General features: G+C 37.2%; 1 protein-coding gene across 2 annotated transcripts in view; it reads right to left on the bottom strand.

The window, feature by feature from the left end:
- Positions 1-6275: 6275 nt before the first annotated feature.
- LOC132119429 (prickle-like protein 2) overlaps positions 6276-16462 on the bottom strand; it is a 63826-nt gene continuing 53639 nt past the window's right edge. For both annotated transcript variants that reach the window (XM_059529380.1, XM_059529379.1), the window contains exons 3-8: positions 13787-13900; positions 13518-13655; positions 12315-12518; positions 10938-11124; positions 8298-9158; positions 6276-7437 (exon numbers count right to left, since the gene is read on the bottom strand). In XM_059529380.1, the coding sequence (XP_059385363.1) occupies positions 6545-7437; positions 8298-9158; positions 10938-11124; positions 12315-12518; positions 13518-13655; positions 13787-13900 (2397 nt within the window). In that variant the 3' untranslated portion in view covers positions 6276-6544. The remainder of the gene's footprint in view (positions 7438-8297; positions 9159-10937; positions 11125-12314; positions 12519-13517; positions 13656-13786; positions 13901-16462) is intronic.

Below are 16462 nucleotides of genomic sequence, written 5' to 3'. Positions count from 1 at the left end.
AGGCTGCATTTACTAAGCCAAAATTTCAGTAAAAACACTAATATTGTGAAATATTTGAACAGTTTGACTACAACATGACACCAGTTCTCTGCACATGGATTTTGTTCATTCTGTGTCCTTGGCTTTTTTAAGAGTTGGACAATTCTGAGAGCAAAAATGCTTTAAAGGTTGAACACACTTATAATAGCTGGCATGGCATTGAGCATCAACAAAGTAATTTGTCCTTGACTCATATCTCTGCTAATCTGCAAAGGCAAATGACATAATGGTATGGAATCTGTGAAGAGATGGTCAGACTATGTTAATATAATTAGTTTCAATAAAAACAGCTCATTATTAATGCTCAGGTGTCATGAGTCCTGTTGAGTGCGTAGCTGAAATCGATCATTAATCTAGTGAATGAGTGCGCAAGCAGATGCACTCAAGACTTTATTATCTATCACAAGGTCAATATGAAAAGCAAATTCTTATGACTCAAGTCAATGCTCACTATAAACTGGTGGTCTAGTCTACAGTCATTTTCACCTTTTAAAACACCCATCTGAATTATAATACAAACAGTACTAAGTATTAAATAGGGCTGGGCGATAGAAAAATATATGTATACATTTTGTTATAAATTCCGATACTTTTTATGATTTTTTTTTATATATACATATATATATATATATATATATATATATATATACATATATATATATATATATATATATATATATATATATATACACACACATATATATATATATTTTTTTTCTTTTCTTTGCAGTTTCTCTTGAAAAAGTTAAAATGGTGATGGTGACTTATATTCACAATATAAATTGTCTTAGCACTCAATGTAAAAATGTGACCCTGGACCACAAATCCAGTCTTAAGTTGCTGTGGTATATTTCTAGCAATAGCCAAAAAGAAGAAGAAGAAAGAAAAAACAATCTTGTATATATTGGTCAAAATTATAGATTTTTTTTTTTTTTTTAAATGCCAAAAATCATTAGGATATTAAGTAAAGATCATGTTCCATGAAGATATTTAGTAAATTTCCTAATAAATATATCATTATATTGGACAACTTTAAAGATGATTTTCTTAAATTTTGTAATTTTTTGCACGCTCAGATTCCATATTTTCAAATAGCTGTATCTCGGCCAAATAATGTCCTAGCCTAAACAAACCATACATCAAAGGAAAGCTTATTTATTCAGCTTTCAGATGATATATAAATCTCAATTTCGAGACATTGACCCTTATGACTTATTTTGTGGTAAAGGATCACACATGCCATACATTATGGACTAAATGTTACTGTTGTGGCAAAAAATACAAAAGACCTTAGTAAGAGTAGGGCCATATTTAATTTTTGACAGGAATGAATTGCATAGTTTTTGACTATGCAATTATCACCTGAATCTATGCGAAATGCCAACGTGTCCCAGTAAACAAGCATTAACGTGTGTAATTGCACAGAAGGGCATGTTTCAGTAAAGTCATTAATGTCTGTATATGACTGGGGCTGCAGTTGGAAATCATGGGGCTTTTGGCACAATGGGATTATCTCCTATGTGTGAGTAAGAAATAAATGTCTCTATGAATGCTAAACAGTCCTGAGACCTCCTGATCTGAAACTGAGCTCTGAATTAGTTCCATTTAGCTGCAGTAGCATCACAATGTAGACATGCGGTGTTCATTGTGATGGATTTGTGTGTTGTTGTGTACAAATAGCACAGGTTGCTGTATGGATATTTCTGAATCTGAATGGAACAAATAGAACAGAATGGATTCAAATTCAGTGTGTTGTATCATGGATCATTGTTTCTGATAATACATTCATAGTATTTTAAATTAGCTACATGCATGATGGCTTCCTCTGCATGGACACACACACACACACACACACACACACACACACACACACACACACACACACACACATATATATATATATATATATATATATATATATATATATATGTGTGTGTGTGTGTGTGTGTGTTTACTCATATTCAGTCTAGTGTAATGTCCTGAATGAACAATACATCTGAACCCTTATACAAGGATGGGCTTTGAATTATTAGGGGGGCAAATAGAAACCATAACCAAAGAAAGTACATATTCAGAAAGTACACAATGTATGTTTCTCAACAGTTTTGAAATGTTTCCCAGAACATAAAACATTGAATCAACATCAGTGTCTCTGGCAGGGTTTATTAATTTATTTATTTATTTTTGCAACACTGATTATCTAACATCTTTTTGCTCAAAAGTCATGTTGAATTCACATATTCTTTCTGCCTGAGATCAGTCATCACCAAGTTACTCAGGTCACATATTTCTCTGGTAAACAGGCACTTGCAAAAAAATAATCACTTTCGCCTGCCATGGTAACCATAGCAACAGCAGGCAGCTTAGGCACTTTTCATTCTTTTTGGAATAGTGACTAAACATACTGTCAATATATAAATTAAATTAAAATTTAATTCTGTCAATATATGCATCACATTCTAGATTTACATTACAGATTTAAGTGCCACAAAAAAATGCACCCTATGCTAATTTTTAAAATGCACGTTTTAATCTTGATCTTGAACAATTAATCTAATAATATTGTATATTTCTTAAAAAAAAAAAAATAGTCCGCATATTCAATCAAAATGCCATAACTGGTCCTTCCAGTGAAATGCATGTTTCTCTCTGGTGATGTATACAAGGTCAAAACTCCATCTAATCGCCATCTAATTGCAAATGCATGAAGGCCAGTCAAGGAAGTTCTTGCTCTACCTTATTGAGGAGCATATGATGCTGCAATTCTAAAGCATTGTAAAGCATTTGTGAACTGAATCTAGCTATGTTGCCAAGCAGTATAATTATAAGCAATGTTCCCTAATTGTGACTCTTAATAACACCCAGAAGAGTGTCTGCGCTTTACTTCAGTAACAGTAATGCTTTGCAGCCTAAAATGAAGATGGGCATGTTTTTTGTTTTATTCAGCTGTATGTACTTAGTGCAAAATGACCACAGATGATCACAGTTAAGAGTAAATATATATATATATATATATATATATATATATATATATATATATATATATAAATATAAAAATAGGGTGATTACCTGCCCCTGATTGAGTTTACATCTAATTTTTAGGAAAGGGGTAATCCTTTTTTCAACTCTGTGATTTTTTTTCTTTTTCTTATATGTTGGTGTTATATCTTTCACTTGGATGTTATAATTTTAACTGAATGTTTACTAAATATTTGATCAAATAAAGCTTGTGACATATGTAGCTCCAGTGACATCATCACAGTGGCATTCTCTGGTTCTGAGCCCGGCATGCTTTGAAATTTTGGTTTTGAAAACATGTAAAGGAATATGTGAATCAGACGACAAAGATAAACTGATTTTAAACTCCTATATTAAGTCAGATTAATGGACATTTACACATGTAAATATAATATTTTAAACTAACATATGATAATTGTCCCAGCCAGATTTGGACAAAAAAAATTGAAAATCCTAAAAGAAACCCGCTTGTCCAAGTAGTTTCGTTTCCAGTTGTTTGAGGTCATTTTTGCTTAGTCTTAAATATTTCAGTTTGAAACTGGATGACTTTAATAGGACATGGCTTTTAAAAATATAAAGAGTGTTAAAAATGTCCAAATATATATCAAACTCTATATAAAAGACTGTGGCTTTAACTTTAATGCTCCAGAGATAAATTAGCATTAAAACTCTGGATAAAAGAAATTCATGTTTAAAAAGGAATAACAGCAGTCAATTCTCTCAAGTCAACAAATAATGATGGCAATGGTCATGTCACATCATTGAACTGCTTTCTACATCAGTTTCCTCTGACATAATTGCTCTAAAAGCATAAAATTAAACCACAAATTGCAATAGATGGAGAGACTATGAACTCCCATATTTTATTTAAATATTGTTTTAATGGTTTTAAGTAAAATGCCTGCTCTCAGCTCTGGTCCTTAAATTAATTCAGTCATGGCCCACAGATTAATATAGGGTCATAACGTCAACTCTGAGAGTCTCTTTCTGGTTTTATGAGGTATTCCTTCAATAAAGGACAGAAAGAGGATTATCTATAAACAAATCTAAAAGATTTAGATCTGTAATTTGCTACTTGTGAACATGTCAGTTCTAATCTGATAAACATTAAGATGTAATTAATCTCTTTTGAAGGTCAGGGAACATTAATTTGAAATAAAATGACTTAAAGGAGCCAAGTCAAAAGGCTTTGTAAAAAAAAAAAAAATGTGGTAAATGAGCATAGATAGGAGGCAATTTGCAAATGATTTTAATTTGTCAGGGAAAAACAGACATGGGCCACTGCACAAAGAAATGTCTGACACTTTCCATTTTGACTTCAGTTATGCCTGGGCTGTTTCACAATTTCATGGTTTTGCTTTGTCTGCAGTATCAGCCCTCAGTGGACCTCTGGGAACTATTTTTAACATTATGTCATGTAGTCCCTGCCAATTTGCTGTGCCTTTAGAATTGCCCCCGACATTTAGCAAAACACACTGAAAAACGTTGTGACTAAATATCCATCAAACAGAAATGTGTTTCATTTCCTGAAGTGGTACATGAGGTTGAGCAATTGAGCCTTCGCCAGGATCTGACCAATCATAACCCTGAATTTGAAACCCGATACAGCGATCTGTCACGACCACTAATCTATTATCTTTAACACGTTAAAGTTTACCAAAAAATGAAAATTAGCTCAAATTACTCACCCTCAAGTCATCCTATGAGTTTCTTCTGCCAGTGCATCAGTCCAAAAAAAATTTTTCTTCAGAAAGGACACAAACCATTATATTTTAATCAAGACGCATGAGTCTTCTGAAGTCATGCTACAGAAACAGACCGAAATTTAAGTCAATATTAATTGAAAATCTGTGCATTCATTCCACACTGACTAAATGATCCGATCGTTGTCATTAAAATTTCACTGCCGGTTATCAGTATACTTAAAGCTTGGTCTGTTCCTTTCACATTTGTGAAACGGATCAACAATTAGATTTGAAAAGCACGATTTATTCAGGAAATCAGATATCTCTACAAAATGCAGCTTGGGTGGATGTCAAGATTCTCAAATATGTTTGACTTTAAAAGACTTGGAATGTAATGCGTGATACTACTTTATTAAGCTTAAACTTATTTAATTGTAACATAACGTTCTGGTATTATGTATTTTAAAAGATATCAGTTTCTCAGTTCAAAATTTTGTATAATTTTTTTTTATCTAAGAACCACCAATTCATCATTCACTAGCGAAAATGAGAGGAAACGGATTGTAAGAGAGAACTTAAAAAGATGAAAAGCTCTAATGTTGCGCTCATTTATGCAGCTGGTTAGGTCATAACACTGCCATCTAAACTTTCTTTCAAGACTCTTCTGACCACTACTAAGTGGGCAAATATTCCATAAGACAGTAACGCAAATCATCTCATGTTTCTGGCCTGTCAGGGACATTAGCCACTTTTTCGATAAGTTCCGATATATTTTTTGGTCTTATAGCACATGGGACTGTGGTCATGGTTTATGGATAAATATCTGAAAACCACATATGTATTATCCAGCAGCTAAAGTAACATTCTGAATCTCCACGTAAAAGGATATTCTCAAATCTTATTGCTAAAACAGATGCACTATTGACAGAATGATGGTTTAGAATCCAAACATAGAGCAAAGCATGAACTAGAGATGCAAAACCTTTCCCCTTTGTTTAATCCCCAAATCGAAGATGGAGATCTAAATGAATCCTTGTGTTTTCATAAGCACTGTCATTAGCAATGAGGTGCATCGGTAAGCGAGACTAGCCATTTGGATCCTGTGGATGCTCTGTGGTCTTCTGCATTAATGCATGGAACAGATGGCGAGGGTGTTGGTGTCTAATCGGAGTCAGAGATCACAGAATGCTCTGATGAGGAAGAACCAAGAGCCGTCAATCAAATCGCTCACAGAAATACCTTTTAATTTCCAATACAGGACAAAGTTCAGCAAATTAACGTGCATGCCTTTACTATTTTCTCTACATTATGCTTAGTACATAAATGATTCTATTGATACAAAATATAAAAATATGTGGTACATCATTTACAGATAATTTACATTACATCCTTAACTTAGTGAATTTCTTCTTTCAAATGCGTATATACATCTTATTAATGGGATTTTCAGCCCAAAGCAAACACCATCCAAAAAAAAAAAAAAAAAAAAAAAAAAAAAAAAAAAAAAAAATCACTGTGCCTGAATGTATTACTTAAAAAAAAAAAAAATTGCACATTAGCTGTAACAAATGCGCAACAGTGCTGCAGATTTAATAATTAAGAAGTCCTAAAAATAAAAATGTAACATCCAGAATTAACTTGTATATCACATGGGGAAGCATGCATATGCAATTGAGCTGTGAACAAATTAAATTACTGCGTATTATTCACTGATAGCCTCACAACACCAAAACGCCTTACAAACTATAGGGACAGGGAAAAAATATTGTGCACGGTTGTGGAGCATGCAGCAGGTGCCACTTTTAAGATATAATGCAGTTCTTGCTTTTCCTACGTTTGCGTGTGTGTAACTGTCCTCGGCTCCCAAACTGACCGGATGCTCCCAGTCCTGAAGAGTTGTATTTGCGTAGCAGCTCTTCGCTGGGCATGTACCTCAGCTGGACCGGTCTGGGAATGGGCTCGCCCAGAAAATACCCTTCATCTTCTGACTCGGAAGATGAGGAACAGGTCGAGCACCAGTCATCATCGTAATCATACTGGTCCCATGAATAAGGGCCTTGGTGTCGGTGCAGCGCAGGGTTTTGAAGTGTAAGGTCAGATGTTGTTCGAGGGCAAGGTCTGAAAGGCTGCTGTCTCAGCCTGCTGCTTCCACTGCCATAGTGGTCCCGTGGCCCACGGGGTGGAGGGAACTGATCATAATCCTCACGAGCATAAAGTTGAGATCGTATCTGAGCTGGGCGGTGCTCGGCAGCGAGGTTAAGTGCATTGTCTGAACGGGAACGCCTGGAACGATGGGAGCGACGGTGGTGGTGGCGACGGCGTGGCTCATCATGGTTAATGCTTCGACGACGAGAACGTTCACTCATGGGTGGTAGACGAGCATTGTTGGCGTTGCTAACCAAACTTACACGATCCTCCTCCTGGTAGGTAAAACCAGATGGCAAAGCATTAATTCCAGGTTGCTGACGGGGGTATTGCACAGGGAATTTGACTTGCACAGGGGCTTTGAGCTCCAAGTAGGGCTGTGTGGAGTTCAGGCTGCGCAGAGATTCAGAGCTGTGGAACTGCAGAGAGGAGTTGAGTGTGCCCATGTTACTCTTTTCAGACACATTCATGCCAGAATCTTTGCTCAAATCTGGCATTGAGAAGCGAGACAAGTGCTCCTGTCGTTTACTGCCGCCATCTGCAGAGGTGCCTGTAGAGCGGAAACACATGTCAGACAGTTGTAATATTCTCTTGCATCTCTGAGTGTGACAATACACAAAAAAGTTGAGAAACGCAAGTAAAGATTTTTAATCCCAAGAAGGCCTTAAATTGATCAAGTGACATCACAGACTTTTTAATTAAATTTCTTTTTCAAATAGTTGGGGCCTAATGGTTAGAGAGTCGGACAACCCAAAGGCTGCAGGTTCGAGTCTCAGGTCCAGCAGGAATTGTCGGTGGGGGGAGTGAATAACCAGCACTCTCTTCCACCCTCAATACCACGACTGAGGTGAGACCCTTGAGCAAGGCACTGAAACCCCCAACTGCTCCCCGGGGGCCACAGCACATGGCTGCCCACTGCTCCGGGTGTGCGTTCATGGTGTGTGTGTGTGCACTTGGATGAATTAAATGCAGAACACAAATTCAGAGTATTGGTCACCCAACATGCTTGGCACACATCACTTCAATTTAAAATAAACGCTGCTCTTTTGAACTTTATTCATCAAAGAATCATGAAAAGAAATGTATCACCATTAAATATTTTAACTCTTTCCCTACAAGGAAAATGTTTCTTAATCAACAAATATAAGAATGATTTCTGAAGGATCATGTGACACTGAAGACTACCATGGGAATACATTACATTAAAATAATGTAATGTAATTTTTAATGTAATGTAATTTTTTCAATATTTCTAATTATTTCTGCTTTTACTGTATATTACTGTATTTACTGCTTTTTTAATGCAGATTCTTTCAAAAACATTTTTTTTTTTAAATCTGTAAACTTTTTTTTTATATATAAAAATTAAAATAAAATGGATAAAAGCAACAAAGAAAAAAAATCAAATACCTGTAGCATTAGATAGAGCCAATGACTCCATAGATCCATGTGGTGTCTGCTCCAGTGGTGTGAGCTGTTCGTTATAGCCAAGAGCACTGATGGGGTTCCTGCTACGGCTCATCTGCGGTCCAACATCCTTTTCCTTCTCCCTCTGGAATACATGCAGGCTCACTGAGCGCTTATCCATGAAGCTGTTGTGTGGAACCTCTTGAAAGCTCATCTGTGTTTGCAGTCCAGGTGGGTAAAAGTCCTCTGGTCTGGGTTGGAACCAGTTCTCATTCATAGACTGTCCTTTCAGAGCTGATACGGGGGGTCTCTTGGAGGCCACAGGCTCCTTGGGCCTTGGATCTGCTGGGTGACCAGGGGACAGATTTGAAGAATAGGAAGTCCGGATGTTGCACTGACTGAGCAAATGAAAAGGGTTTGAAGAGAGGTCATTATGGCTTTCGTACACATACACCTCAGCAGGTGTCTTCCAGGATGGAGATTCTCTGTTCAGACTTGGCGTTTGACTGGACAGACTAAGCAAATCCATTTGCTGGGAAAGTGGGTCAACCTCAGCAGAGTAACGCCCGGTTGAACCTTTTCCACCCTGGTTCCCATCTCCTCCACTACCACTATTATTGCTCTTGTTGAATTTGGAACTGCTGTGGTGGGCCTCACGTGAACGAGCGCTCTGAAATGCAGAATCCGAGGAATCAGAGCCGTTCTGGTCGTCGCCAACACTACATGCCCGAGAGCAGAAGATCTGACCCTGCTTGGGTAGAAAAGGACGACCGAGCAGGGGCTTCTTACAGCGAGCACAGCTAAAACAGGCCTCGGTGGCATGCCAGTGCTGGCCATCATATGTCATTTGACCCTGGTCAATACCTGCACAATCAGAGGATTTCCATTACACACAGAACATATGCATCTATTCCAAAAAGCAAGTAGTGATTGCTCATAAATGGGTCAATGACACACAAAAGTGCCCACGAAAAAGAAAAGGAAAAACCATCTAGTTTAAAACATGTCAGATTCTTCAAAGCTGTCTGAAACCTGCAATTGCAGTTATTTGCAGAATTATCATCTTTAAGTGGGTTTTGCATCAGCACAGCTCCTCAGCGAGGATTAATCCTATTCAGAATTACAGATACTACGTCTACATCCAAAATAAGAAGTTTCACCAGAAAATGTCATCTGAACAAGTAAGCAACATGTCTGCCAGTTTTAAGACCACCTGAAAAAAAAGTTTTACAAGAAATCAAGCTACCAATGGTTATTAAATCTAACAAATCGCAAAGTTAGCTCAGATCAAGTCAAACAATGCAAATTATTATTATTGCTATACTTTGTTCTCAAATGGTTAATGTTAACAACATCAACATTGTGTGACTATTAGGGCTGGGCGATATATCACATGTGATGATCACGCGCATCTCATCCGGAAAGCTGGTTCCTTGATTACCGATGGAGCGGTATTTAATAGACACAGCCGTAAATTACTGTCAAGCTACACAATATCACGTTCATTATCGCAGATGAATCGTCTTTGATAATGAACGCGATATTGCATAGCTTGTCGACATATCGCCCAGCCCTAGTGATTATGTATTATATTTAGTGTGTATTAGCGTTACCTGTAGATTTCAATTTAATCTACAATTGTCAAACCATTCAAATGTCATCGAAATAAATTATTTTAATCTCAAAAAGCTATTTATTGTTCCTTAGAACTAGTTCTAAAATCACAAGTTATTCCAGCTGCTGTAAGAAGAGGCTACAAATGATTCGCCACCTGCAGCATCCACACACACGATAGAGTCTACTAGCCGGGACATCATTGTGTATACAGACGTGAAGTAATGATGCATAGACAGACGACCCAAACCAGTCAAATTATAAAACAAGCTTACAGTTGTGAATCAGGCTAAGGTAAGGAAATAGTTTTGAACACTGATTGGCTATGTACTTGCCCAAAAATAGATTTTGGATCATTTTTAACAAAAAAAAAGCTTAAGGAATGCAGCTTTAAATTCATTCTAGTTACTTTTTATATTACATAGTTATATTTTTACCATAAAAAAAACCTATATATAACTAACCTTCCCTAGTAGTCCTTTAGACACAAGCACTTAACAGCACTGTGTGAAAATCTGAGCTTAAAAATGTGTGGATTTTAAATGACAGCTACTTTAGGTAAACAAATGCAGAAAAAAGATGTCTTTGAAGGATCACGGCCTCATGAGGTGTAGTCGTGTTTGGAGAAATCTGATTAAATGGGGTGCCACATATTGCAGAAACGCATTCGATTTGAATCACAGCTCACTTTAAGCAGCCACACTTTAATGGAAAACATCTGTTTTAAAAACCTGCACTGTTGCTTCCTGTTTATAATCCGTTTCATGAAAATACTTTCTTGTGATTCTGTGTGGAAACTAATTCCAGAATAAATTTCTACGAAACAATCTTGCAAAATGCAGAACGTGAAAACCAGACTCCACCTTCAACTTGCAACGCAGCTATTCGTTCATCTTCTTAACATTAGACAAAAAGCAGGTCAGCCGTCTCTTGGCAGTTGCTACAGGGCAATTTCTGCAAGAGCAAAGTGGACCGGCCTTGCATGGACACGAGAGGATTCTAGGATGGCACTGATAGATGGGCTCTTACCGATGTGTTCCCCACAGGAATCGCAGTACTCTGCGTACAGGGACTCAAAGCAGGTGCAGCAGTACGGCCGGCCCTCTTTCATGATGTAACGCTGGCCGCCCAGAACGGTCTCACACTCAAAACAGCAAAAGTGCTTCATGTGCCAGTGCCTGCCCTCTGCCTCTGTGCACTCATCTGAAAAAATGATCTAAAAGACAGATAAGAGATGAGAGTAAGACCATTTTTTCTGCAATGGAAGTGACAGGACTAAAACTAAAGGCTCCACTGAGGCAACAGCCCGAGCTGCAGTACAGCAGTAACTCTATTATCACTATAGAGATGAAGTTCTGTAACCATGGCAATCATGCGATGTATTCAGCTGTCTTTACACAAAATCAGAACTAGAGAAACAGGGCTCATTGTGTGCAGTCTTTAACTACACAATGAGAGACGTCTAAGTTATTAGCATTTTACAGCGTATTCATCATTTTATTTTCCCTTTGCACTTTAAGGGTGCAGTCACATTTGTTTTTGTATGGCAAAATTTCATGAGTGAAATGGAATCTCAATTGGAATCTCAATGAGGGGAAAAATGACCATGTGGATTTCACAATGGATTCCAGTTTGCTGCACTTTTCACACAAGATTTCGCTGGGTTTACCCATATGTACCTGCAAGACCTGGCCCAAGGATTGACCACACCTTCACATGATTAAAGGAACAGTTCACCAAAAAAAATTATTATTAAATTATAAACTGAAAATGTACTCACCCTCAGGCCACCCAAGATTATTTTGTGTCTTTATTAGGACAGATTTGAAGAAATGTATCATTCTGTAGTGAATGGGTACCGCCAAAATGAGAGTCCAAACAGCTAATTAAAAATATCACAATAATCCACACAGTCCATCAAATAAAGTCTTATGAAGTGAAAAGCTGTGTGTTCATAAAACACAAACCCGTCATTAAGTTGTTTCAAACCGTTACTCGTGGGTTATCATTATGCTTTTATCAGCTGTTTGGACTCTGACGGCACCCCATTAACTGCAGAGGACAAACTGGAAAGCATATGATGTAATGCTAATGAAGAATAAAGAAACAAAATCATCTTGGTTGACTTGAGGGTGAGTACATTCTTTTTAGCAAATGTAAATTTTTGGGTAAACTATTCATTTAAATTTTCTGTTACAACTAAGACAATTATAGTATCATTCCTTTGAAAAAAAAATTGATAAACAGAGTGATTTTGTGCCGTTTAGATATTTTCTAATTTTAAAAGGATAATATTGCAAATATGTGCAACATTATATTAGGTAACAATGGTTTATTAGCACATACAAGATACATACTAATGTACAGAGGTTCATGTCTTGTAATGGCAAGGTTAGAGTGTCTAACCTCATCGCAGGCCGAACAACGGGGTTTGAGTCTCTCAGCGTGGTGGCGGCCACAGAAAATCTTCCCATCCTGGGAGAAGTAGATGAGATCCACCAGCAGCTCGTCGCACATGCTGCACACAAAGCATTGTGGGTGCCAGCACATCCCATGTCCTGCCCGTGACGCAAAGACAGCAATGTCACCTCCGTTTATCTGTCCCCCACACTGAAAACGAGAAAACCAGATAAGAGAGAATTGAAAGATAGGAATGAACGTTAAAAAGGAAAATTTACATTTAACAAGAAAACATTTATTTAGCAGCAGGTTAGAAGAGAAAATCTATAATAAATCTCAGACTTTTATTTTGTGTTTACACACTGCCTATTTATCTACCAAATGATCAGATGAAAGTAATTAAAATAAAAGTTCAATATAAAAGAAAAAAAAATGCACCTCAAGACTTTTGTATTACTGTCACTTTTGAATTCATAATACATTCATACTGAATAAAAGTATTAATTTCTTTCCAAAAAAAAATTATCTAACTGATCCAAAACCTGAGAATAAAAGTATATTTTTGCACATCCCTTGACAAAGCATAGAGAACAAAATCTGAATTTATAACAAGTGGTCAACATATTGAATCTGAAAAGAGAAGGGAACAGCTGATATGAGCTGGTTTCTTCATTAAAGCTCTCCTTCAGAATTTTCCAATATCTTGTGCTATGGAGAGTCAGCGAATGTTTAATGGAATACACAGATGCATGCAGCTACCCACAAAAACACACACTTGTGTGTCAGTTATCTCAGAGACCAATATTTATTAGAAAGTCTGCATCTTTTCAACAGTGCTGAGGGCTAAACAGGGGCTTTATATCTTTAAGAGTGTCACTGCAGAGGATACATTTAAAACATGTGAAAAAAGTCAAACTGAGTCAGTGTGACATCTGTTCCTGAGAAGTAACAGAAGAAGAGAGAAACAAGGCAGGTGGTCACAGACATGCATATCCAGCTTATATTCAGCTCTAATTCACTTACTGGCACTTGCACGACATCCCAGGTGGGCTAACACACACAACCAGAGGAAGCCTTAAAACCGACAATGAAAATAAGCCGCTACGAACAAAACTACCCATTTCAAAGAACCACTGAAACTGAACTCTTCCTGTGGCCAAAAACGTCCTCCATCCCAAACCACGGTTCATTTGGATATCATACACACACCTGTTCACAGATAGCTCCAGTCATGGTGACCGGGAAGGGCCTGACATTACCACGGCCCAGGTTCTCCCTCTTCCTCTGGTTGCTGAAGAGCTTCAGCTCTCGTTTTTCCTCATCATCCAGACTGTTACAGTATCGCACCTGCGCAACAAGAGCTCAGGTCAGCTGTGTCACATAAACATGGACATACAAGTTTGTTAATGATGGCACACACAAACATGCATGCATTCTGACTGGTGACCTTTTCATGTAAGACCCCAAGCTGATCTTACCTCATTGTCATGTGGGGGGAGCTGATGCAGAAGCTGCTTGATGCGATGCTTCTCCCCAGGACTGTTCACGTATGGTACTTTATCCTCGGGCAAAGAGCTATAATACTGATGTACCTGGAATGACATTTGAAAACAATAGCAGCTTTGAATTACTGTGAATGATGTGAGTAAGTAAATAAAATATTGTTTACATTAAAATAACGATTTTGATGCTTGGGTGACAAGGTCACAAACACAGGTGTATATTACTTTCGTATAATTTATGCTAGCGAATAAATAAAGCACCAGCAGGTTTAAGGGCGACAAAGTCATATTTCTTTTGATCCATCAATTGGATTTTGTTGTTTGTGTAAATTAATAATAATATAACATAATAATAATAAACATTATTATGATTTTAATTAAAATATTATAAAACACAAGTGAGTTTGAGGGCAAATGAATCTCGTTTTCACATGGCTTGTTAATCAAACGCTTGGATTTTGGCACTTGGGTGACAGTCACAAACACTGGGGTGGAATTTCTATATGCCGGTTGTTGTTAACCCCTTCCCCCCTATCTCGCCCAAAATCCTTGCATTGCACACACCGCTATAACAGCCAGAGTGATTTATGGAAGAGCGATGCATGAGTTAATGGAATCTGCCCCTTCTATCCCCCCCATGACACGCTTATATGGAGGACCCTTTATCTCAAGATAATAAGAATGTCTAGAGCTCATCCCAACTTCATTAACCATACGAGGCTTACATTTTTGGATGAAAATGGACATGATCACAGTTGTCTAATTAACATAATAAAATTTAAAATGTAACTACATCATGCATTTCATTTTATAATTGGCCAAATAACGAGAACACAAGTCTAGATTACATTATAATATACATGTAATTGTCTGTTGACTGTTGGCTGGCTGGACTGGAATATTGTTTTGGAAAGCAAACAGGCCAGTGAAGAATCCAGACTTCGTAAGAGCCATAATAAAGTCCTGCAGCCTCAGACCACCCATCCAAACCTATTACACAGATTTGATGGCGTAATCTGATATATCGCAGGGGCCATCTCCCTTCGTGGCCATACCATATAAACACAGAATAAAAAACAGTGCTTAAGAGCAACTGAGAACTGTAATAAAATACATCATGAAATAAAACACAAGCAAGCAGCATTTCTCCTTTTTTAAATCTGAAATAATACAATTTAAATTAGAAAAACAAAACAAGTAGTTTTTTTTTTTTTAACTAGTCAACTAACTGAAATTAAAACTAAAATGACAAACTATTTAAACAAAGCTAAATATAAATGTTTGAAAATTAAATCGAATTAAATGATTTAAACTTTTCAAAAACTAAAATGAAAATCAAAATATAAACAAAAGCTAATTAAAAATATCAACAAATACTATAATAGTATATTTCAAAAATACTAAAATAAAACTGCTGCAAAGACAATTACATTTATCTCAATGTTCTCCACTAGCACAGGACATCACAGGACAGACTCCATTAGAAATCTGCAATCTTTGCTCATGGACATTTTTTATGCTAATTTCTTGAGCTATAAATACCATGTGACTAATTTAGCTACAGAAAAAGAGGGGAATTACTTTTTTATATTAAACATTTGCCTTTAAAGACATGACATGAATGTGGTATTACTCTAAATCGACCGTGTTTTTAAATGGTGTGAATGACTGATATGTAAAGACACGGATGAAATATTGTTGATCTCAGAGATCCATCAAAATGTGTTTTTACAAGGACCAAGAAACATTTTGGATAGATTCCAAAACAAAATCATCAGCTTCTTCGTTGAGGCGTGGGATTTGTTTTTAGAGCCCCGTCCATGTCCGGTGTTTAATGCCTCCCTGTAATAAGGAGCTGTCTCTTTAAACGTGCTGATGGCCCTTCCGTTGCTTTTGTTGGCCGGTACAGTGTCAGCAAGGGGTTTCTGGAGGACTCGTGCAGAGGTTCTTTTCACGAAACACCAACTGTGGTTTGGTCCTGGTTAATAACAGTGCAGACATCCAACAATAACACGCTCCCTGGGCCAGCAAAAGAACTGTGCTGTGATGCAGCGATCAGAAGGACATGGACCCAGAGCACAAAGCACTCACACAGAGGAACAGCTTGTGGAAATAACTATAATCAGCAGGAAGAGATCTGGCAACCTGCCCTGGTGTCAAGGGGATCTGGCAACTGCATTTTGCATCAGACAGAGAGGGTGAAAAAAAATGCAAAAGCTCTTGATTTGAGGGCAAAATAACCAGGGCTTAAACAGCTGTTTTCCACTGAATAAATAAAGCCAATGCCTCAGAGAAAGGAGGCATAGCATACACTGGATGACATAGCAAATCTGCAACAATTTGTTGATGAAAAAAATAATACATGTTACTTTGTCTATAATCATGTTTTAATTAAACTGGCTACACATCACTAACACCAGTATTTAGGGCTGGGGCACATTTCCTGATTTTGATTCACATGGTCTTGATTCGATTCCAATTATTTGTCATAATATACATTTTGTTTACATATGAAAAGGCTGTTTCAGATGGATTCAAACCAGTGACTCACATTTTTGAAATATTCATTAAAAGAGCCAGTTTGTAAGATTATTTTGTAACAGGCATCTAGTAACACTGGTTACGCAGTTTATTTTTGATTCGCCAAAAAGA

Source organism: Carassius carassius, chromosome 38 (assembly GCF_963082965.1).
Source record: "Carassius carassius chromosome 38, fCarCar2.1, whole genome shotgun sequence".
Classification (NCBI taxonomy): Eukaryota; Metazoa; Chordata; class Actinopteri; order Cypriniformes; family Cyprinidae; genus Carassius; species Carassius carassius.
Note: the sequence above shows the minus strand (reverse complement) of the source record. Positions and strands in the feature narration are given on the sequence as shown.